The sequence below is a fragment of the Entelurus aequoreus genome, linkage group LG12 (assembly GCF_033978785.1).
Source record: "Entelurus aequoreus isolate RoL-2023_Sb linkage group LG12, RoL_Eaeq_v1.1, whole genome shotgun sequence".
NCBI lineage: Eukaryota > Metazoa > Chordata > Actinopteri > Syngnathiformes > Syngnathidae > Entelurus > Entelurus aequoreus.
The window spans coordinates 24,816,671-24,839,901 of NC_084742.1; the positions used below are offsets into that span (position 1 = coordinate 24,816,671).

Here is a 23,231-nt window from a genome sequence, read left to right on the forward strand (position 1 = left end):
GTATTTTATTTTTCAGCTAAGGGTTTGTTTGTTGGCGAGGTTGTAAGTTGTGCTGACATCCATTTCTTGCATGTCAACAAAAAAGCAAACTTTGATTCCAGAGGGTTATGTGTTGGATTTGTTTCGAAAGTGCAATGGATCTTTTTCTTCCCTCTCACATTTTTTTTTGCACAGTGCTGCCTTTTTCTCAATGTGTCTGGATTTGTGATTGAATATGCTGAAAAAAAGTCATTCTTTTCCTTGTTATGCTGCTTTTCTTCTACTGTAAACCTCTTTTGTTTGATCCATGTTTCCCCTTAAAGCAGTACCACTCATCCCACATTGACCAGTTACATGTTGTACACTTTCTTATCAGGGCTAAGTCAGTATATACAGCATATAAATATATATCTATATATTTTTTCTGTATCTGTTTTTTTTAGCATTGGCATTAGGATGAGTGTATTTTTTAACCCATTTTCCCTTTAAAACATATTTTAAGTAGTTATGTTAAAGGGTTGTATTTGAAAAGAAAATAGAAACAGTAAAGAAATAGGAACCTCCAAAGTGGATTTGGAATTCAACCGCATTATTTAGGAGAAAAAAAGAGTGGGCATAACGGCATGAAAAAATAATAAAAGTTGTGAAAAATGTATATTTAAAACAGTATACTATTTTTTGTAAGTATGATTTGATTGCTTATATGAATTATATATCTTCTCATTTGAAATAATATCATTTTATATTATCGATGTGATTTAAAAAAAATATAATTCCAAAAATGGAGAAACGGGAACCTCCAAAGTTGATGTGGAATTCATCCGCAATAGTAATGAGAAAACGGGAAAGGAAAACAGAAAAAATCTATGTTGAGAAAAACATATCTTCATAAATATACTATTTTTTACTTTATAAAGTATGATTTAGATTTTTAGAATGAGTTATTGTTATGTTTTCTAATGTGTAATAATACAATTTTATATATATATAATTATATATATATAAAGTTGTATTATTACACATTAGAAAACATAAAAATAATTCATTCTAAAAATATAAATCATATATATAATAAAATCATTTAAACTCAAGCACTTTGTTTAGTTTGTGTTTGTTTTTTTCCTGCTACCACTAATGGTCAAAAAGGGTAAACATGATAATAACCATGGAACCAAAAGATAAACAATATATATATTTTTCTTAAAGAAAACATAGAACAAGAATATAAGTCTACCCTCGACATCACAAAAGTGCGTACATCCCTCATATTTCTGCAAATATTGTAGCCCTTTATGGGACTACACTACAGTAGTAAATGTAGATCTTGTATAACGTCGTTAATTCATTGTCCCTTCAAAGTAACTCAACACACAGCCTTTGGGGTCATGTGACTCATTAGTGTTACAGTGATTTAAGTGTGAATGTGGAGCAGGTGTGTTGAATTTGGTGTGATTGCTCTGACTTTGGCCCAATTGCAATGTTTCTGCTTACTCACTACCACTAGCCCTCACCCACTACCACTGCACCCTTGAAATCAAGTAAAAAGGGGTAGAGCTTTGTAATCTTCCTTAGGAATTGGGACACCACTTGCTACGACACTGCATAGGTATTGTTCGGGCACATAAGGGACTACGTAGTTATGGAGGGTAGTCTCGATACCAACATTTTGGTACCAGTACCAATATGTATATCGATATGTAAGTTGATACTTTTCGATGCTTTTCAATAAACAGTGGAAAACAAAAATGCATTTTGACAAAAAATATAATAATAACACTTATGCTTAACGTTTAACTTTTCTTATTGCACTCAAAGAACAATTTTACAAGATTGGAATCACAATTAAAATGCATTAAACAAACTGAACTTTTCTTATTGCACTCAAGGAACAGTTTACAAATGTTTACATATTACATATTGCCTGCCATAATCTAAATTTAGGTTGAAATAGAATAGAAAGCTTGATTGACAAGGTATTACGTGCTTCATGATTTATGGTTGCCAATTTCGAAATGTGTTTTAAAGACAAATAAAATCATCAGTAAATACTGAAAACAATACTATAGCTAAAAGTACACAGATGAGACATGTAGCAGGTAAAGATAAAACAAAAATTAAATATTGGGAATTAGTTACAAGATTCAGTCAATTCACTTGCATTATTTCATGCTATTTGAAGCAAAGGTGGAAATGCTCTATGCTGTACTTCTGTGTTTAAAGCCTTACCTTTATTAGTAGTTTTGAAGCCCAAATACCTTCATTTTGTGCTTCACGCACCCTCTTTATTAACCAGTAGAATTGCTGTTGTTTGCCATTCTTCCTCTCCAATCCGTTTCTGCTTGTTTGCGTTGTGTGTGCGCATTGACATGCTAATGCGCCTCGGATCAGCAACGTCACCGCCGCACAGCAGCATATGTGGATGGAAAAAAAAGTACTGGTATTTTTCAAAGGCATTAGTACCCTTTTTAATTCATTAGTACCACAATACTTTGTTAGTAGTGGTGTAACCAACAACCCTAGTCACACAATTACATGGAGTTAACGGCTGAGAGTTTTTCTTTTTACGATTCATCGTGCTTTGATTGATGAATAAACGAAGAACTACACAGAGAAGAATCAGCCATCAACGACTGTTGTCTCTTGTGAATTTTTTGAAGGTATGTAGTGGTCATGTTTTCACATTCGCAAACTTTTCATCAGAATTTTGGCTAGCTGGCTAACGTTACAAACTAACGTGTAATATATTAAATAACTCATGCAGAAATCGGGGAATTTTATCTGGCCCTACATGGGCGAGTCAGCACCTGAAATCCCCCACTCTGAAGGGCGAGATTCATACCCCATACCCCTCGTTATTCCCACTACCCATAAATGAAAATATTAATTGGGACACAGTGCCTATCCTCACGGGAATGCGCAAAATGTAGGGATATGGCTAAAAAGTAGGGCGAGGAGGTGCATTGGGACCAGCCCTTTCTCTCATACTGATCACTGGGAGAACTCTCCGTAGATGTGGAAAACATTATTGTTACTTTATTTAAAGATGGTCTTTGCCATAAGAAGATTGCCCACACCCTGAAACTGAGCTGCCAAAACTATAGCGCTCTAACATTGACTTAGGCAGGCAGTGATATGTGATAGGACAGGTTACACTCAGAACAGGCCTTGCCTTGGTCGACCAAAAAAGTAGAGTGGATATGCTCGCCGTCGTATCAAGAGATTGGGTTTGGAATACAGATGTATGAGTGCTGCCATCATTGCTGCAGAAACCTGTGAAGCGTGGGAATTTAATGCCCAAAAGAGTCAAGTCCGTGCTAGAAGATAATGATAGCCGCACAGAATATTGACATTTTGTCTTTGAAAAAACAAAGAAGCAGTTCAGATATTAATGAGTTATTTTGAAGGGGACACTAATTTATACTGGTATGCAAGCTGTTTCACTGACTACTTTGCATTGTATCAAAGTGTCTTTTCATCAGTTTTGTCCCATAAAAAGATACAATAAAACATTTGCAAAATGGGTGGTGCCTTATATATTTAAAAGAGTGACAGTGAAAAGTTGATTTGTAATTCAACCAAAATGTGTCACAAACAAAACATTTCTAAGTAGTTTGTAAAACATGTAATCTCATGAAACTTTACCGCAACTTTAATTACTCATGTACGTGGCTTCTTTTCGTTTGTTTATTTTTATCCGTTGATGGCAAAAAGGACAGATAAACTTGTAGGTCAGCTTGGAATTCAACCATATTTGGGGAAACAATTTTGCCTCGAAGACACAAAAAATATGTTATGACGGTTGTGAAAAATATGTATACAAATGGGACATTTAAAATGTGAACATACTCGTGATCGTGAAACTTCAGCAAATGTTATGACTAAGGATTTTACTCATTTTGCTCATAGTCGATGGTGGCAATATCTTTGATGTGGTTTTTCTTTCTTTTTAAAAGTGCAACTAATTGGGATCCCCACAAATAAAAAAAATCTCATTTGCAGCTTCACACCTCAAAGAAAAAGGCTAAAACGTCAAGTTTGGTTGTCAAATCAGACTATCCGATTCAAATTGACAAAAAGTAGGCTATACTAAGACACTCCGAGTTATCATACCTCACCATTTTTTTATTTGTATTTTATCCTACCAGTGATGAGTGATGATAATCATAGAACTAGGTAGTAGGAACATGGCAAATGAATGTAAGGAAGATGTAAACACGGTCATACCACTTTTAACCAATAAAATATGAATGAGAATGTTAAAATGTTGTTAGCACAGTTAATTAAACATATATGATGGTCACGCTTTGACACTGGAATGGAGTAATTTGAATATAATTTATTCCTGTGAGGGAAAAAAGGCTTTAAAATGTGTATTTTATGTTTCACTTTAGATGAAGTAAAAGTGTTACAAATTATTATTTTAAAGGATTGTTTAATTTGTTTTTGTTCTGTACTAAATAGTCTATATATGAGTGGTGGCCACTCTTAGCCTCATTGGGGTCCACGAAAAGATTTTGTTTTCATATATTTTTCTGTCCAAATGAATTCAGAAGGGCCAATCTTCCACAACACGCATATCTAACCACAACATTTGGAATCACCAATACATAATAAGGTCCTCTAAAGCAGGGATTTTCAAACTGTGGTATGTGTACCACTAGTGGTACGCAGGCTCCATCTAGTGGTACGCCAACAAATCATTTGATTAAAATACGGTGTTTTCTTTCCCTATATTCAAACACAGTGTTACAGTTTAAACTGTGTGTAATGTTACAGTCGCCAAACATATTAAATATACTTGTTAAATAAAACCTCTGCCTTGTTTTTGATAAATACTTAGGCCTACTACACAACGTCATGAATTACCATGAATTGATTAACGTGGACCCTGACTTAAACAAGTTGAAAAACTTATTCGGGTGTTACCATTTAATGGTCAATTGTACGGAATATGTACTGTACTGTGCAATCTACTAATAAAAGTATCAATCAAAATCAAAAAGTCATTATGGTGGTACTTGGAAAGCCATGTTTTTTCTGAGGTGCTACTTGGCAAAAAAAGGTTTGAGAACCACTGCTCTAAAGTCTATGTCTGGGAAGTTTTTTTTGTGCATCATTTCGTCTTAGCTTTTTCCAAATGACTTTGGAGGTTCCTGTTGTCTTTAGTCTCCATTGTGCTCAGCCAGTGGATCAAACAAATGATATAGCGCTTAAAGGAATAGTACATTGTTATTATTTCATATTACAGCTAAAATTGGATGTATTTTGGAAGGATTCATATGTTTCCATTGTTTAAGTTTCCTTTGCTGCCCCCGTCTGTTGTTCCCAACCAGGCGCCCTTCAGATCGAGCAGAGCGAGGAGTCTGATCAGGGAAAGTACGAATGTGTGGCGACCAACAATGACGGAACGCGCTACTCTGCACCGGCCAACCTTTACGTCCGAGGTATGCTATGCATATTATTTATTGATTGATTGGTTTTTTAAGCCTGTAGGCGCCATATAAAGTAAGTATACACTTTTATTCATCACATTTTTTTTTTTTACCTGCACTAGTGTGAACCGATCTGCTCTGCTTTGCTTTTTCCAATCCGTTTTTTCTCCCTGTTTTGATGGAATCCTCCCTATTTACCCCATTGGACAACAGCACCTGTTTTATAAAAGTTAATCATACAAATATGACACATTTTCAGACTGATTTAGCACATTTTTACTTAATTTTGTTTGCTCAGCCTTAATTACTGAGAGTATATTTCAAAGGTGGGCAACATGTAACCCATGGGCCATATATGGCTGAGGAAATCTTTTTTTTCCACCCTGACACACAAAATTTTAAAAAATACAAACATAAAAGGAATTGTTATCCTGTTAAGAAAAAAAGTAATTGTGATAATTGTTTTTGTCATATCGCCCAGCTATATGTGGTACACTATATTCCTTTTTGTGACCTGACATGCAACTCTAAAACCACGAAAAACGTCAACAGAGACTGTTTCAAAAGCTAAAAAAAATCAAATAAAAAATATTTAAAAAATGTTGTCCACCCTTGACCAAGATGGACAAAAATGTTGGGACGCCTGGCGTACAGGAAGTAAGATGGTAGAACATTTGCTCTTAAAAACAAGATATTTCAGATTGTTTAAGGTTTTTAGTAATTATTATTATTATTGTTCTATTTTATTTCCATGATACTCATATCATGGATAACCAACGAAAGTGATATGTGATTGCAAATGTTTGTATAAAAAAGCATGTCCCAATACTTTTGTTCCATATAGTGTGTTTCAATGTGATTTTGCATAAATGTAGTTTATTTGTGGTTGTTAGCTTTCTGAAGGAAAACAGAAGTTATCCAAGTGTCAATTACTGAGTTTTACTGAAGCACGGTGCAGTCCTTCGAATTCGCTTGTTCACTCTCCCCTGTTTTTTCTCCTCATTTTTCTTTTTTTTTCTGTTGAAAATAAATCCTCAGAACTCCGAGAAGGTTGGTGTATTTTTCCTCTTTATCAAATTACAGCAAGAAATACGCTAAAATTGTGTTGAAATGTAATTTATTGTCAATATTATTTTAATTGTTATCACCCATGTATTGATGAATGGTCATTATCGCTACAGGTGCATGCCTTTTTGCATATTTAGAAGCCACATAATTCATATTTGCATCTCGTTTGCATGTTCTCAATGTGCCCACGTGGCCTCTATGATTGATTTAAGTTCTAGGAGCATATATTAATAGAATATATGCTCATGTTCTTTGATGCAATTGCCACTACCGACTTAAAGAATGTACCGGTAGTTTTAAAGGCTTAAGTAATGATATTTCAATGAGCAGGGATAATTTGATGTCACTTGGGACAGGACGTCCAATTGGATTCTAATTAAATGTTTCATGATGTAAGACACGTCTGTTACACCACTCTTGCATCGAGTGTTAATCGCCAATGGAAAAGACTTTTGAAAATATCTCATGTGAATATTTTCCGCCTTCCGCCCAAGTGCGGTAGAGAATGGATGGATGGAATATTTTCTCTGAAGACTACAGCTTTTTTTTTTTTTTTACCTCCACCAAGTATATATATATATATATATATATATATATATATATATATATATATATATATATATATATATATATATATATATATATATATATATATATATATATATATATATATATGTGTATGTATATATATATATATATATATATATATATATATATATATATATATATATATATATATATATATATATATATATATATATGCATGTGTATGTATACATGTATATATATATATATATATATATATATATATATATATATATATATATATATATATATATATATATATATATATATATATATATATATACACACATACATAGCTTAATATGTAACCAGTTTTTTTATTGAAGGCAAAATAGGCAAAACATTAATGTATCCATAATACAATATTCCAAATTGCATCAATTTGAGTCTATTTAAAATGTTCTTAAATGTACAGTGGGTGAAAGGTTTATAAACTGTGTAGGTTCAAATATAAACATAGACACTTCCGCCCGAATGCAGCTGCGATAGGCTCCAGCACCCCCCGCGACCCCGAAAGGGACAAGCGGTAGAAAATGGATGGATGGATGTCATGCTTGTATTTAACCTTCCGAACGAAGAAATACTTAAAACTATTATTTGTATTAATATTGTTACTGTGGGCTTAATAATGAGTGCATGTAAACACAACCTAGAATTATCATTCATATTTTAATTGTCATTGTGGATGTTGATTCTATTTTTTTTTTATTGTCATGGACTTTTTTTTTGTGTTCTTAAAATGGCTAACAAAAACAATTTTTTCTCTGATACCATTTCAAATAATTGCCCATTTAGTGTGCATTCTTTCACTCGACCTACTGCAAGTGTCGTGCCACAACATTAGACGAGCCCAAACTTGTTTTTAGAAATCATTAAATATATGCATTGTGTTATTATCCGAAGAGCAGTTCGGATGAAACATCAGGACTCAAAATGAATATGGCACTCGAGCCCTTGTCGTAAATTTGGGATTGACAGCAACCGTATGTCTAATCCCTTATGGGATACATAATTATTGTCGTTGTGGACTCTCATTATTAGCATCTTTGATGCTTGAACGATACGCAAACTTTCCATCTAGGTGGCAGCAGTGCTCAAATTAATGAACAAGCTGACTAGGAAATATAACAAAGATCCTTTAGGTTTACTGTATACAGTTTGTAATGAGAATATACAGCATAAAGTCCATAAATAAGATTACATTCATTTGGAGCAAGTGCTAGTCAATAACTAGCTTGACACATACAAATAAATATATCTGATCAGGTTCTCAATAGTATTTCAGTTTATGTCCCTTCTGGCTCATAAAACCAAAGTAGATACAATCTGCAGCCTTTTCTAGAGACATTTTTATGTGTTTATTTCTAAATATTATGTTGGTATTGTACACCACTGCATCATCATAAAATGTTGATGAAGATGCAGTACTTGGTGCATTTTGTTGTTTACATCCATTGACCACTCAATGTGTTTATTTAATTGTGTTTTGCCATCAATATTCATGATCTATGCATCATTTTCCAGTGGTTCTGTTCCTAAAAAATGTTTTCCGTTTCCTCCCAGTGCGCCGCGTCCCACCGCGCTTCTCCATCCCGCCCACGGACAATGAGATAATGCCGGGCGGCAGCGTCAACATCACATGCGTGGCGGTGGGCTCGCCTATGCCATATGTCAAGTGGATGCTCGGCGCTGAGGACCTAACCCCGGAGGACGACATGCCCATCGGACGCAATGTCTTGGAGTTGACGGATGTGCGACAGTCGGCCAACTACACATGTGTGGCCATGTCCACGCTGGGCGTCATCGAGGCGGTGGCACAGATTACAGTCAAAGGTATGCACATCCAATTATCAAGGGGTTTAATCAAAAAGTAAGTGTTATTATACATATATTTTATTATACATTCACAAATAAGCACCCCCTGCATATGTGAGAATTTTGTTATTCAGGTCAAAGCTTTACTCATTATGGATTATTTTTTTGGAAAAAAAAATCCATCCATCCATTTTCTACCGCTTGTCCATTCTCGAGGTCTTAGGGGGAATAGATTTAAAACATTGTATAACCCCAAACATTTAAAAAATAAAACAAATATACAGTGTTGCCTCAACTTATGAGTCCCCCAACTTATTTAACATTACAAGCTGTCTCTCGGCTTTTTGTTATGCTTTATTTGGTGATCATAAATTTGAGTTACGAGCATTCCTGCCGCTTGTAGTCCCAACCAGATCTACACAATCCTGCCCTCTAACCACTAAAAGTGAGAAAGTGAGTGCAAAAGACGACACACCAAATCAGAAAACGAAACCTACAATGTGGCAGACTCGACGAGGCTGCCCGACCGCAGCGTCATCAGTCTTCAACACTCTGACGCAGAATTCAGCCTACGAACCAAAACAACATCTCTGAACATTTATCCATGATAATATGGAGAAGATGCCGAATGGTCTGTACGACATGTTTCAGGACCTTATTTTCTCCTGACTCTTCAAACTGGATGAACGCGCATTAGCTTTGCTCACTGGGTTTTATGCAGACATTCAGTACATGCCTGTTGCTGTCAACTCTGACCGCCACAGTCCGTCACTCAAAGATGTCCATATGCAACATAAACAACACTTTCTTAGTTCTTATTGTTACACGACGGGCAAGCAGCCTGAAGGACATGTCGCCTTATTCCGGTCCTAAAGGAACAATATTATTACAATATCAGCAAAAATGGTTTGTTTTTTGTGATGCACATTTATTAAAACAGTTGTCCTTGGACCATTTCTGCATTAATCTGCCCACATAAAATAAACAAAACTTTTTTTTTTTCGTTATTTGGTTATTATTTGGTTGTGTTATTATATATATATATATATATATATATATACGTATATTTTACATACATCCGTATATTAAAACATGTATATGAGAATACAAATTTATAATGGGATCTCTCTTTGATATTACATGTTTATTCCTTTCTTAAAAATATTATAATTAGAAAATATATATTGGAAATGTTTTAAAATGAATAAATGTATTATATGTTTTATATTAAATAAATTGTATTGTCATGCAACATGTGATGCATGCTCGGTTCTGTTCCATCTACTTTTACACCTTAGCTAATTATTATTGTATTTATTATTTATTATTCATTTTTCTCACTACCTATTCTCTGATTGTATTAATTTTTATGAAATAATCACATGTGATTTATTTAAATCACTTAACAAGCTATCCAGAAGCTCAAAAACTTTACTATGAAACATTTACATTGTTTGCATTCAAGTTTTTAGTATAAAGTGAAATTTGGGCAATTCAGTGGAGCAATAATAATAATTGTTATTATTATTTATATTAAGTAATTCAATATTTTGATAATAAGAATCCTCAACAAAATTTAATTAGGGTTTTCTATGAGAATGTTCCTCTTTCCTAGAAGTAAATCCACTCACAAAACAATAACATAAAATAATAGTATAATTAAAACACATTTTCTATCGGAAAATAAACAAACAAAGAATAGTACAGTATATGTTTTTTTTTTCTTGGACCATGACAAAAATAAAAATCAACAAACAATCTCATACAAACAAATAATGGAAAAAAATAATAATTCAAGGCTAATTGCTCAGTTTTTATTGCTCGAAGGTAACAATGATATTGAAAAGTGATGCACAGAAATAATTGAGTATGAAGACAGAGTTTTTGGTGATGTCTGTGTACCTAATATTATGTCCTGTAAAGCGTGCTTTCACAAAGTCATTTTTTCAATTATACATGAACCAGGACAGGTCACCTACAGAGGTGTTCTTAACGCTTTTAGACATGCCCCGACACGAGCCTCTTCGTCGCGTTAAGACACCGGAAAATACCGTTATGGGCTTATCTCTGCATCCTCTGCAGGCACGCCACTTATCTGAACTCAATCATATCTACGCTGCCTAGCAAGGGAATCGGCCTCACTTTTTCTTTTTTTTTCTTAGACATAACAAAGATATTAGTCACAATATAACAACCTGACAGCACTGGCCCCCTGGAGCATACTTCACGCGGCATATAAAGACAATCTATTGCTTTTTGCGCCTTTAGGAATTAAAGCCATAAATCCCGCTAAATTATTAAAGTCATAAACACAACCTGAGATTAGCAAATAACATGACTTTGAACATTAAATAAACATGTAGAGCACATTACCTTCTCATAGCCGCCGTTTGTATTGAAATATATCCTCACAATAATAATTATCTCAAACTTGGATATGCTTTAGAGTAGTCTGTGTTTAACTCATATAGCTGTATAGATTTTCAATCGACTGAAAATGAGTCAAACTGCAGCCATTAGTGTCTCGATTTCTGGCAACACAAGTGAGTAGCAAGATAACTGCCTTGCCTCCAGTCAGGCGCAATGGTGATAGAGTCACAGTCTGGGGCTGCATGAATGCCTTTGGTATTTGGGGAGCTACGGTTCATTGAGGGGGAATTCCTAACATGTACTGTGACATTTTGAAGCAGAACATAATGGAGACCTAACACACCTCTAAGATGACAAAGACGAGCTGCAGTTCATGGATTCACTTGTGTCGCCAGCTATTTAGATCTAAATAATGACTGTGTTGCAATATTTTCAGAGGACATTGGACATTGACGACCGTAAGACTATAACTCTTCAGCTGCTGAACTGCCAAACATAAAATGGTGGGCGGGACGCATGCGCTTTTTGTGTCAGTTCCAGGTCCGAAACGGCTGTCAAAGTGTCCCAACTTGTCGGATTATATTCTCAGCCATCTATTTTTCAAGTGAGATGCATGATTTATGATCTACAATAAACTTACAGGGAGCAAGGAAGCGAGGCGGTAGCAGACCACTCGATTATGTATACATAGGCACACAGGAAGTGATCACAGCGCCACTCTTAATAGTTTGTCTGCGTTATCGTTTATAATAATGATATCACTAATACTTGGTTAATATTAAAGTCACAAAATGTAAATTGAATATTGTTGAGGCTTTTTCATTAGTTATCGGATTTTATGGGCGGAATAATGGGGCCCCACTGTAGGCGGACTTTTATTTACGTTTATCTGATATGTAGAATGCATTTTTTAAAAATCCATACGTTGTAATTTATTTCATAATGATAGGCAGGATTTTTTTAAAAAAATGCAGTTCCCCTTTTAGGGAACTGACAAGCACACTGTAAAATTGTGGTAAGACTAGGTAAAAACATCTTAGTAGTGGTACAGGTGGGACTGAGCAGCTATTTTTATAAGTCATTGAACATCTGTCGAAAGATGACACAACTTTGATGTCATCTCTAGTAACCTCATCATCTTTGCACCATTTTTCCAGCGTTACCCAAGACTCCAGGCACCCCTGTGGTGACCGAGCGTACTGCCACTAGCATTACACTTACATGGGATTCCGGTAACCCCGAACCGGTGTCCTACTACATCATCCAACACAAGTCCAAGTACTCAGAGGAGTCCTACAAAGAGATCGACGGGGTGGCGACCACCCGCTACAGCGTAGGCGGTCTAAGCCCCTACTCGGACTATGAGTTCCGTGTGGTGGCGGTTAACAACATCGGGAGAGGGCCGCCAAGTGAGGGCATTGAGGCTAAAACAGCCGAGCAGGCGCCCAGCACGGCCCCGCGGCGAGTCCGGGGGCAAATGCTGAGCGCCACAACGGCCGTCATCAACTGGGAGGAACCAGAAGAAGCCAACGGGCAGATTATGGGCTACAGGATCTACTACACTTTGGATTCCGCGCAGCACGTCAACCTCTGGGAGAAACAGATTGTAAGAGGGGCTAACTTTGTCACAATTCAGGGCCTTATTCCAAATAAAACCTACTACATCAAGGTTTTGGCCTACACCTCAGTCGGAGACGGACCACTTTCCCCAGATCTTCAGATCATTGCAAAGACAGGAGGTGAGCCCGCTTTAATTACTCATATAGTCGCAGTGTCACAAACATTTTAGTCACAGTTGCAAACATCTCCGGGCTGTCAACAAAAGCTAATCTCCTGTCTACTTGTCTCCAAGAATAAGAAATGCTAATTGTCTTGTTTACTTGCAATAAGCGCACATCTTGTCATTCCGATTCCAGTTCCTGCCCAACCAACAGATTTCAAGGGTGAAGCTAAGTCAGAAACCAGTATTCTGCTTTCGTGGGTGGCACCAGTCCAAACGGGACAGGAGAACCAAATAACAGGATACGATCTTATGTACAAGAAGAGGGATGATAAAGATGAGGTAAAACTGTTTTAAATGTAGGTTTGGTGTTTGTCTTTGCTTCTTATTGTATTGGTGGATTATCAGTAACACCATCCTGGTCACACTGCTTAGTGATGGCAACATGGTTGTCTTGGCCAGTCTAGCATGCACAGCACACCCAAGCTGATCCCACAAATTAGTTTGAGGTCAAGACTAAATTCTGTCCTTACCCAAATTGTGGCGGTAGTCTCTGATAAACAGTCATAACAGACTGATCACACAGTTGTGGTACAGAACACTTATACCTCTCCTGAAAGTTAAGGCTCCTTTCTATCTACTGCCAAATTCTGGCTGTAGTTTCTGATAATTAACAGATACGCCACCCTGATCACACAGTGCAGTCGGTTGGGAATTTGGTTGACTTGGCGACTCTACAATGAACAGCTGAGCCATTAATTCTATAATCACAAAGTTTGGAAGTAGTCTCTCATAAGTTTCAAACAGTCACAACAGCCTGGTCACACACTGTTGTGGGATGGCAACAAGCAGTAGTTATGGCTGATCTCACAAGTGTCTCAAAGTGAAGTAGGGATCATGATTTAATTTTTTATTACAAACCAAATTCCATACATTGTCTCTAATGAACAGTCTATGCTAGGCACTCATTGTTGTGGAATTGAAATGTGATTGGATATAGTTTTGTCACAGACTTTAGCGACACGGGATCAGCACCAGCAGCAGAATCTAATCTTAATACTGCTGCGCATTTCCCCAGTGATGGAAATGCGGGTGATGGAAGTGCTGCCCCACAACATGGCCACATCAAAAAAACGATAATCTACCAAAACTCACATTTTCCAGTTTCTTTGCACATTCGTAGACACAAACTGACAACTTTTTCTTTTTTCAGAAGCGCATCAGCTTCGAGCCGACATCCACATACCTCATGAAAGACTTGAAGCCATTTACGACTTACACCTTCCGTCTGGCGGCACGTAGCAAACACGGTGTGGGCGCTTACACCAGTGAAATATCCGCGGAAACGCCACAAACACGTAGGTCCTCTTCCATATTATCCCATTTTTGGGAAATTTTCCGATGCACCACGAGAATCAAGAAGCTATCAAGGAGAGGATTCATTTGAAAACACAAACTGTCCACCGGTGCTGTCCAAACTTTCAAAGGACATGTCCTTGTCTCTTGACTTTGCATGTCTGACTGAGCTTTTTATGACGCCACAATAGCAAGACGGAAATTCACGTTAAAGTTGATGGGAACACTAGAATCACAGTAATACTGACAAAGACAGCCCAAGTGTCAACCAAAGACCTTTACTGTATATGTAACAACATAATCTAAACCAGCCTGGACACACACTGCTGTGAGATAGCAACTTAGTGGGCTTTAGCACCCCAGAACAAATAGCACGGACAAGCTAATCCCACAAGTGTTCGTAAGTTGTTTGAGGTCTTTTTGAACCCCAAATTCTGAACTTAGGCTCTGATTTAGGCATTACCGGATACGCTAAAAATGACATCAAAGAAAGCTCAGTTTATTTTGTACCACTCAAAGACCTCACATTTATGCAATAACCATTCAAAAAAATTCAAAAATAATTGGCTCGAAATTTCTTACATAAATGTGAAATCTCTGAAAGACCAGGTAGTAAGGTAAGTACAGTTTACCAGACATTCTGCATGCTAATGTTTGATAATGAAAATCTACTAAAAATCAGTCATGTCTTCTTGTTGGGAAGTTCTCTCGTCATACAATCAAAGGCTTTTACCACAAACCAACAGGCTTCGGAAAGGTTGGTGACAAATGCAATGTTGTTTTCCTCTTCTTTTTTTTAACAAAACCATTTAACGCATCAACCTTTATGTTTTTGGATTGATGGTAACTGCTTGCCAAATTGACACTTTGAATATTTCGGCTTTTTCTACTTTCATCTTTCGGAAGGTAATTGAAGATAAAAAGTTTTAGACATTTGACGTACAGTATGTTTGTCGTGTTGTCGTATTTTGCAATGTAAGGCAAAGCCGTCCTCTTTCCAACCAACACTCCTACATCCATCATCACCATTGTGTCGGTCTTTTTGTGTTTTTATGATTTTGAACCACCTTTCATTTGTTCTCATTTTTTTTGTTTCCTTTTTCTCCATTTCTACAATCATTATCAAAACTTTACAAAAAACTAAACTAAATGGCCTCACCAAACAACAACTGGTTCACAATTGGACCAACCAGAACCATCCGGACCGCCAACAGATGTCAAGTGCTATAGCCCTACATCCACTAGTATCCTGGTAAGTTGGCAAGCGCCGACAATGGAATCGCAGAACGGCATCATCACTCGATACAGCATCCAGTACACAGCCAACGAAGGTGGAGAGGATAATGCCGGTGCCGGACATGTCACTGACAACATCCCGCCGGAAAGCACCCAGTACCTTTTGGAAAACCTGGAAAAATGGACAGAGTACCGTGTGACAGTTACTGCACATACTGACGCAGGAGCAGGACCGGGAAGTGTGCTGCAAGTCATCCGCACAGAGGAGGATGGTATGTGTCCACCACCCCCGTGCCCTTACCCCCAAAAAACTGACTAACATCTATCCTTTGGCCTGCTTCTAACACACTTTGGACTCTTTTTATGACTTGTTCCACCCTTTTTTGTGCAACACATGGTATGGCCTCCAACTTCCAGTCCCATTTGTCATTTCGGTGCTGGTAATGGCAATTACCAAATTACCAAATTTTGACACATTTTTCCTGGACAGAGGGAATACCAACAAAAAGTGGAAGTTATTTTTCCCTAAAGGCCATTTTTTGCAACTGTGTGATGTGGTAAAATCATTTTTGTCATTTTTTTTGCTCGCTTCATAGCCAAAATTCTTGCAGTGCTTCAAGCTTTGCTCCACTTGAAGCCACTCTTTTTGGCTCCACTTTTTTCTTTTGTTTTTTCCACTCTCGTTTCCAGATTGGGTCACTTTGCCAGACCTATTTTTTACCCCCCTTTACATTGTCGAAATGTCGCTACATTTTTGTAGTTTTTTTGTTGTTGTTTTTTGGAGCTTTTTTGCGGCTTTGGACAAAACAAAACGAAAAGCTTTTGTCCTTTTGACATTTTGTCCCTTCTATCCCATGATGTCCCCCCTCCAGTTCCTAGCGGGCCACCTCGCAAAGTCGAGGTGGAAGCTGTCAACTCGTCGTCAATTAAAGTCATCTGGCGCTCGCCCATGCCCACCAAGCAGCACGGTCAGATCCGAGGGTACCAGGTGCACTATGTCAGGATGGTTAATGGCGAGCCCACAGGACAGCCTGTCATCAAGGACATTCTGATTGATGATGCCCAGGTACCCACACTCACCCATTCTCTATAAGATACTTTTCCATTCTGTCCAACAGTGATTAATATTTGTTATTGGCTATATTTGTTGTATTTTTTTCCTATTCAGTGGGAATATGATGACACAACTGAACATGTAAGTAGTTTGACCAGATCTTGTGGCCCCTTGTCCCCCGTCACCTCCCACAGACCCTGTTGTTTTCTGCATGAGTGACATGTGACTTTTTGTACTCTTTAATTTCTATTAATGTCCCACCAAAGCATGCTCTCAGAGTTTTGTTATTTATTGCTATCATTTTCAAACTGCATTTGTATTAAGGTTCTTTTCATATCTCAACAGGAAATGGTCGTCTCAGAGCTACAGGCCGAGACCACATACTCGGTGACTGTGGCGGCATACACAACAAAAGGCGATGGCGCACGCAGCAAGCCCAAACTGGTCACGACCACTGGTGCAGGTAACCTTAGCGCCCGCAAATCTTCAGAATGACGTAGATGAAAACATTGTATGGATGAAAGTAGAGTGGGAGTCCAATGGGAGAAGAACAGAGAGAAGATCATGATAAAGTTTAGTGCAGAATTGTAAGTATGGTACCCAGGCGTCTCTCTCTCCCACCACCACTTACCGGGAGATACAGTGACGTTCCTAAGCCATAGTCCGCTCCAGTGGGCCGTAGGTCTACCCTGGGTGGTGCTGGTAGAATATGATATTCAGGCACTTGATGCAGGGGGCTGAGTTTACATCTTTTGATAAGAAGTACTGTACAACCAAACCCTCAAGCGTTCAGCTTTAGGATTTTAGCTAGACTTTTAGGGTCGTGCAGGTGAAAAATTAAATGTCAAGCAGTTACTCCAGAATTAGGCGTTTGTAACTAGACTCCATTTTTGCCTCATTTCAGTTTCACTAAATTAATAGGAGTGAACATCTCTACGGTAAATGGCGATCCGATATATAACCATACATGGGTTAAGATACGATTCACTAACAATAATTTTTAAAACATTACGATTCGATGCAGATGGAAGCTCTGCATTGTGAAAATAAAATTAAATGTATCATGTCAGAACAATGTCATTTGTTTCATTTTAAATAGACACATACAAAACAGGTGGTTCCTGTATTAATTATTGACAAATAGAACTATCAACTTCAAGGCATTGCAATCCATAAACTTAAAGAAAAGAAAAAATGTGTGAGTTAAAAAATGCAAATTATGATTAGAACTGTAAATCAATTTTCTTCTGTTGATGCTTCGTTTGGTTATATTTTCTTTGTTTTACATCGCTAAATGTTAAAGTATCAAACTTGATTATAAGACTAAAGGGTTGAGATATTCACAAACGAACCAAATCTATTGACTGGCTTATTGACATGAACGATTGGTTTATTTTCATTTGAAGCGTGACAGTGATGAAATATTACCGTATTTTTCGGAGTATAAATCGCACCGGAGTATAAGGCGCACCTGCCGAAAATGCATAATAAAGAAGGAAAAAAACATATATAAGTCGCACTGGAGTATAAGTTGCATTTTTGGGGGAAATTTATTTGATAAAACCCAACACCAAGAATAGACATTTGAAAGGCAATTTAAAATAAATAAAGAATAGTGAACAACAGGCTGAATAAGTGTACGTTATATGAGGCATAAATAACCAACTGAGAACGTGCCTGGTATGTTAACGTAACATATTATGGTAAGAGTCATTCAAATAACTCTAACGTATAGAACATGCTATATGTTTACCAAACAATCTGTCACTCCTAATCGCTAAATCCCATGAAATCTTATACGTCTATTCTCTTACTTGAATGAGCTAAATAATATTATTTGATATTTTGCGGTAATGTGTTAATAATTTCACACATAAGTCGCTCCTGAGTATAAGTCGCACCCCCGGCCAAACTATGAAAAAAAACTGTGATTTATAATCCGAAAAATACGGTACTTGAAATTTACATCTCAACTGCACACAGAGTGGGTGTGTGTCTCCTCTCTGCTCTGACGAGAATGGAATGGACTTCATTCTCATAGCACTTAAAAGTACAACAAAATGTGTTTACTGTACAAGTTGTCTAAAAGCAGACATTCAGTAGACAGGGGACCACCTGTGAGGAAAGGCTTTCAGCAGCACCGCCTGTACGTTGAGGACATAAGAGTAAAACGCGCTTTCATGTCTCCAAACAGCCCAAAAATGTGCTAGATTTTTCACTAGTCGCTTTTGAGAAAGAACGTCACAAAGAGGAGCTGGAAAGATTCTAAATTTAGCGAGAAATTCGCTGAGTTGACAACACTGCGCCGAGGTGTGTGTGAAAAACAAAGATGCAAAGACCCGCCTTAGGTTGCTTCTGATTGGTTTACATTGTGTGGTGCCTTCCGTGGTTGGCTAGATTTAGGCACAACAATGTTTGTAATGGTCTGTAAATGGTTCTTTCCTTAAGTCAATCAGAATTACTGTGCCATTTTGCTCTGTCTTTGTTAGTCGCAAAAGAGAACAATACTCTCGTATTACGTCATCACAGAAGTCTCGCAGGATGAGGGCGGCCATATTTTGTTAACAGATCTACAATCAACCGATTCATGACTTTCCAACCGGACATCCACCGATCCATATTACATATAGATCGGTCCAGAGGCTCGCCAAACTATGTATTATTATATCTAAAGTTAAAATCAGTTATCGGTTTGTACCGATTATTTTTTACATCCATATAATTTGAAAAAGTAAATTACATTTTTTAATGACTATTATAAAGAGGGACATATTTCACCTTAGTTTGTTAGTCTGGTTACTACCGTTCACGTCTGCACCCACTACCAAGTTTCAGTACACATCACAACTCTTGGGGTCCCGTTCCAGTTGAACTTTGCCTTGACTCACCACTCCTAAGACATGGGGACAAACCCAATGATCCCGTAAGTAGGAAATAAATTTTACCAGACTGTTTCCTGTCTCAGACAGCCTCCTCTAAATTCACCAGGGGGTGGGACATTAGGTGTCCCAGGCCAGAGCCCCTCTAGTGTGTGCCTTCGGTCTTTTAGTTTGACTTGCAATGAACTTCTACCAAGAACGCATTCGAGAAGGATACCACTGTAACCTCAACTGAATTCATCAACCAAGGAGGCAAAACTAAGAGTTTGGTGTCATTTAAACTATCCATCCATCCATCCATTTTCTACCGCTTATTCCCTTCGGGGTCGCGGGGGTCGCTGGAGCCTATCTCAGCTACAATCGGGCGGAAGGCGGGGTACACCCTGGATAAGTCGCCACCTCATCGCAGGGCCAACACAGATAGACAGACAACATTCACACTCACATTCACACACTAGGGCCAATTTAGTGTTGCCAATCAGCCTATCCCCAGGTGCATGTCTTTGGAGGTGGGAGGAAGCCGGAGTACCCGGAGGGAACCCACGCAGTCACGGGGAGAACATGCAAACTCCACACAGAAAGATCCCGAGCCCGGGATTGAACTCACGACTACTCAGGGCCTTCGTATTGTGAGGCAGACGCACTAACCCCTCTTCCACCGTGCTGCCCTGTCATTAAAACTATGTGGCACAAATCCCAGATGAATCAGTCTTGCCAAATCTAGTTCTTAAAGCAAGATTTTGTCATATTTCTTTGCCCAAAACACAGTCTCGTCCAGGGTATCCGTTCATTCAAAGGATGTAAAGGTTTGTCCAGTGCGGTATAGTCTATGTGGAAGTAAAGGGCAGGGTGCCAGGGTAACCAGTCTCCCCAAACCTAGGCCTTACTGCATTTTTTATAAAGAATTCCAATATTAACTGCCGTCTAGTTAAGGATTTTGTGGATTTGAGAAAGTAAGGTTTTGAACCGAACCAAAGGATTGTCTCTTGGAATCAGAATCCATCCATCCATCCATTTTTTACCGCTTCCATGTATTGCAATTGTCAGTGAGGTGTTACAAACTAGGAATTGTTTTCAGTGCAATGGCGCTGCATGAAACATAAGATAACCAAAATAAAAATAGAATTATCAATAAAAAAGAAGAATAAGATAATACTTGTAATACTTTTGCCCATGACACCTCAAATAACAGTGTATTTGTTAATGTTGGTTCTCTGTTTACTACTCCTATTTTAGTTCCTGACAAACCTCGACTAATGGTCAGTACCACCAACATGGGCACGGCTCTCCTCCAGTGGCATCCCCCAGCAGTCACCCACGGACCCCTGCAAGGTTACCGCCTCCGTTTTGGGCGTAAAGATTTAGAACCCCTGACTGTCATCGAGTTCCCCGAGCGGGATAACCACTACACCACCAGAGAGATCCACAAGGGTGCCTCATACACTTTTCGGCTATCTGCGCGCAACAAGGTGGGCTTTGGTGAAGAAACGGTAAAGGAGGTGACGACAAACGAGGATGTGCCGAGTGGTTACCCCCAATGGATCGCCGCAGACGGCGCCACCACTTCCACCATCCAGGTCAGCTGGCAACCTCTTCTCCTGGCGGAGCGCAATGGCCAGATAGTCAAGTACGCTCTGCAGTATAAAGACATCAACAGCCCACGCAGTCCCTCAGAACTCTTCATCACTGCTCCGGAATCAACTGTGGTCTTGGATGGCCTTAAGGCAGATACCACTTATGATATTAAAATGTGTGCCTTCACCAGCAAAGGTTCTGGTCCCTATAGCCCAAGTGTCCAAATTAGGACACAGCCTTTGGATCAAGGTATGACAAGTCCCCTCATCTTACTTAATATGTCCTCGATGCCGCTAAAAGCAGGTTTAAAGGGCAACTTGTAGTCTTTTTTTAACTTTACTCTAACTCACATGGAAAAAGTACACACTTTTGTTTTCGTCTTGAGTTAAAAGTCAGCCATTACATTTAAATGTGGGTGTTAAGGTAAGAGGACAAGTCTTAAAAGTCTGGTTTTGGAAGTGTTCTCACGTAAGTACTCGTATGGTTGTACAAAAGAGCATGTCTAAATCAACCACCACCCCTGTCTTTTAGCAGTGTTTGCAAAGAATTTCCATGTGAGAGCTGCCATGAAGACATCCGTGCTGCTGACATGGGAAATCCCAGACACCTACAACGCGGGTCAGCCATTCACGGTGAGTGCTAATTTTAGGCCATCTTTCATCCAAATATAACACAATACGGTTAAAGGCACTCCAGCTGGAGGTGCTGTAACTAAATGTATTCCATTCCAGATTTTCAATTTCTTTCAAAGGGACCGCTGGAATTTTTAGAGGTTCCACTGTAGCAAAAACCACACAAAACAAGTAAATGATGCCCCTTACTTCCCTGCAGATCCTGTACGATAACGGCCAAAGCGTGGAGGTAGACGGCAAGCTGGCACAGAAGCTGATCACAGGGCTACAACCGGAAACGCAGTACTCCTTTCTATTGACCAACCGCGGGAACAGCGCCGGTGGCCTGCAGCACCGTGTGTCCACCATGACAGCGCCGGACATCCTCCGCACTAAGCCCTACCTGATAGGCAAAACCAACTTAGACGGCATGGTGACCGTGGAGTTGCCCTCTGTGCAGACGTCAGAGAAAGTGCGGTAAGTGGGAATATTGATGATATTTCGATGCAGCATTGCTAACTGTTTTCACTTTCTGAGGAAGCTAGATTTGAGAAAGCCCAGAAGTGAAGTGAATTATATTTATATAGCGCTTTTCTCTAGTGACTCAAAGCGCTTTACATACAGTAGTGAAACCTATTATCTAAGTTACATTTAAACCAGTGTGGGTGTCACTGGGAGCAGGTGGGTAAAGTGTATCGCCCAAGGACACACTGGCAGTGAATAGGATGGCGGAAGTGGGGATCGAACCTGGATCCCTCAAGTTGTTGGCACAGCCGCTCTACCAACCGAGCCACGCCGCCCCAAGTAGTGACTCTGGTTAGCACAGAGACATCTGTGCTAACCAGAGTTATAATACAGGATGTTATATCCCAATATTTTACAAACTATTTCACCACCATACTAAAAACATATTTTGTACAAACAAATTTGTTGAATAGTGGTAATATCAATATTTGATGAAGATTTATCATGACAAATAACAATACATCACAGTGAGTGTTTATATTTTGTCACTAACTACTAGATCATTTGCTATATTTTTTGTCAGGTATACCTAGTTTCATACATAAAAAAGCTGTCATACCTGTAGCAAAAAAACCAGCATTTATCCCTCTATGCCTTTTACACAAACACTAACAAAACAAAATATTAGCAAAACCGTTGCCATATAAACGACTTTGCCTCGAGAATGTAAACATCACAATTTCTCCAAAAATAGAGCTTTTTCTCTGCAGGGATTCTGCAAAATAGTCACAACAGTAGATCCAACATGTATCCACCTGGGCCATTTATACAAACTATCAAAGCAGTGTATTAGCAACACTGCGATGGTGCGAATTATAAGAGAGTTCTTAAATGTCACAATTGATCATAAAGTATATGCAAGGGATCTGATACTACATTCAATGAAAACAAAACGTGTGCCTTCTATGGAAACACTAACTGTTTAATCGCAACATTGGCCTTACACAGACCACATCCCCCCTCTGATACTACCTAAACAAAAATCCAGCCTGACTATACCGTTTATACAGAAAAACACCTCACAAA

At 38.3% G+C, this 23,231-nt stretch overlaps 1 protein-coding gene across 50 annotated transcripts in view; it reads left to right on the top strand.

Annotated features, from left to right (window-relative positions):
- The window catches only part of LOC133661813 (receptor-type tyrosine-protein phosphatase delta-like), a 660,250-nt gene that overhangs the window by 587,211 nt on the left and 49,808 nt on the right, over nucleotides 1–23,231 (top strand). For 14 of the 50 annotated variants that reach the window (XM_062065281.1, XM_062065286.1, XM_062065292.1 and 11 more), the window contains 13 exons: nucleotides 5,313–5,423; nucleotides 6,450–6,461; nucleotides 8,628–8,897; nucleotides 12,407–12,988; nucleotides 13,166–13,311; nucleotides 14,183–14,327; nucleotides 15,519–15,833; nucleotides 16,434–16,627; nucleotides 16,730–16,756; nucleotides 16,961–17,078; nucleotides 20,731–21,318; nucleotides 21,601–21,701; nucleotides 21,901–22,157. In XM_062065281.1, coding sequence (XP_061921265.1) covers nucleotides 5,313–5,423; nucleotides 6,450–6,461; nucleotides 8,628–8,897; nucleotides 12,407–12,988; nucleotides 13,166–13,311; nucleotides 14,183–14,327; nucleotides 15,519–15,833; nucleotides 16,434–16,627; nucleotides 16,730–16,756; nucleotides 16,961–17,078; nucleotides 20,731–21,318; nucleotides 21,601–21,701; nucleotides 21,901–22,157 — 2,866 coding nt within the window. The remainder of the gene's footprint in view (nucleotides 1–5,312; nucleotides 5,424–6,449; nucleotides 6,462–8,627; nucleotides 8,898–12,406; nucleotides 12,989–13,165; nucleotides 13,312–14,182; nucleotides 14,328–15,518; nucleotides 15,834–16,433; nucleotides 16,628–16,729; nucleotides 16,757–16,960; nucleotides 17,079–20,730; nucleotides 21,319–21,600; nucleotides 21,702–21,900; nucleotides 22,158–23,231) is intronic. The other 36 variants (XM_062065285.1, XM_062065288.1, XM_062065302.1 and 33 more) reach the window with 8 other exon arrangements.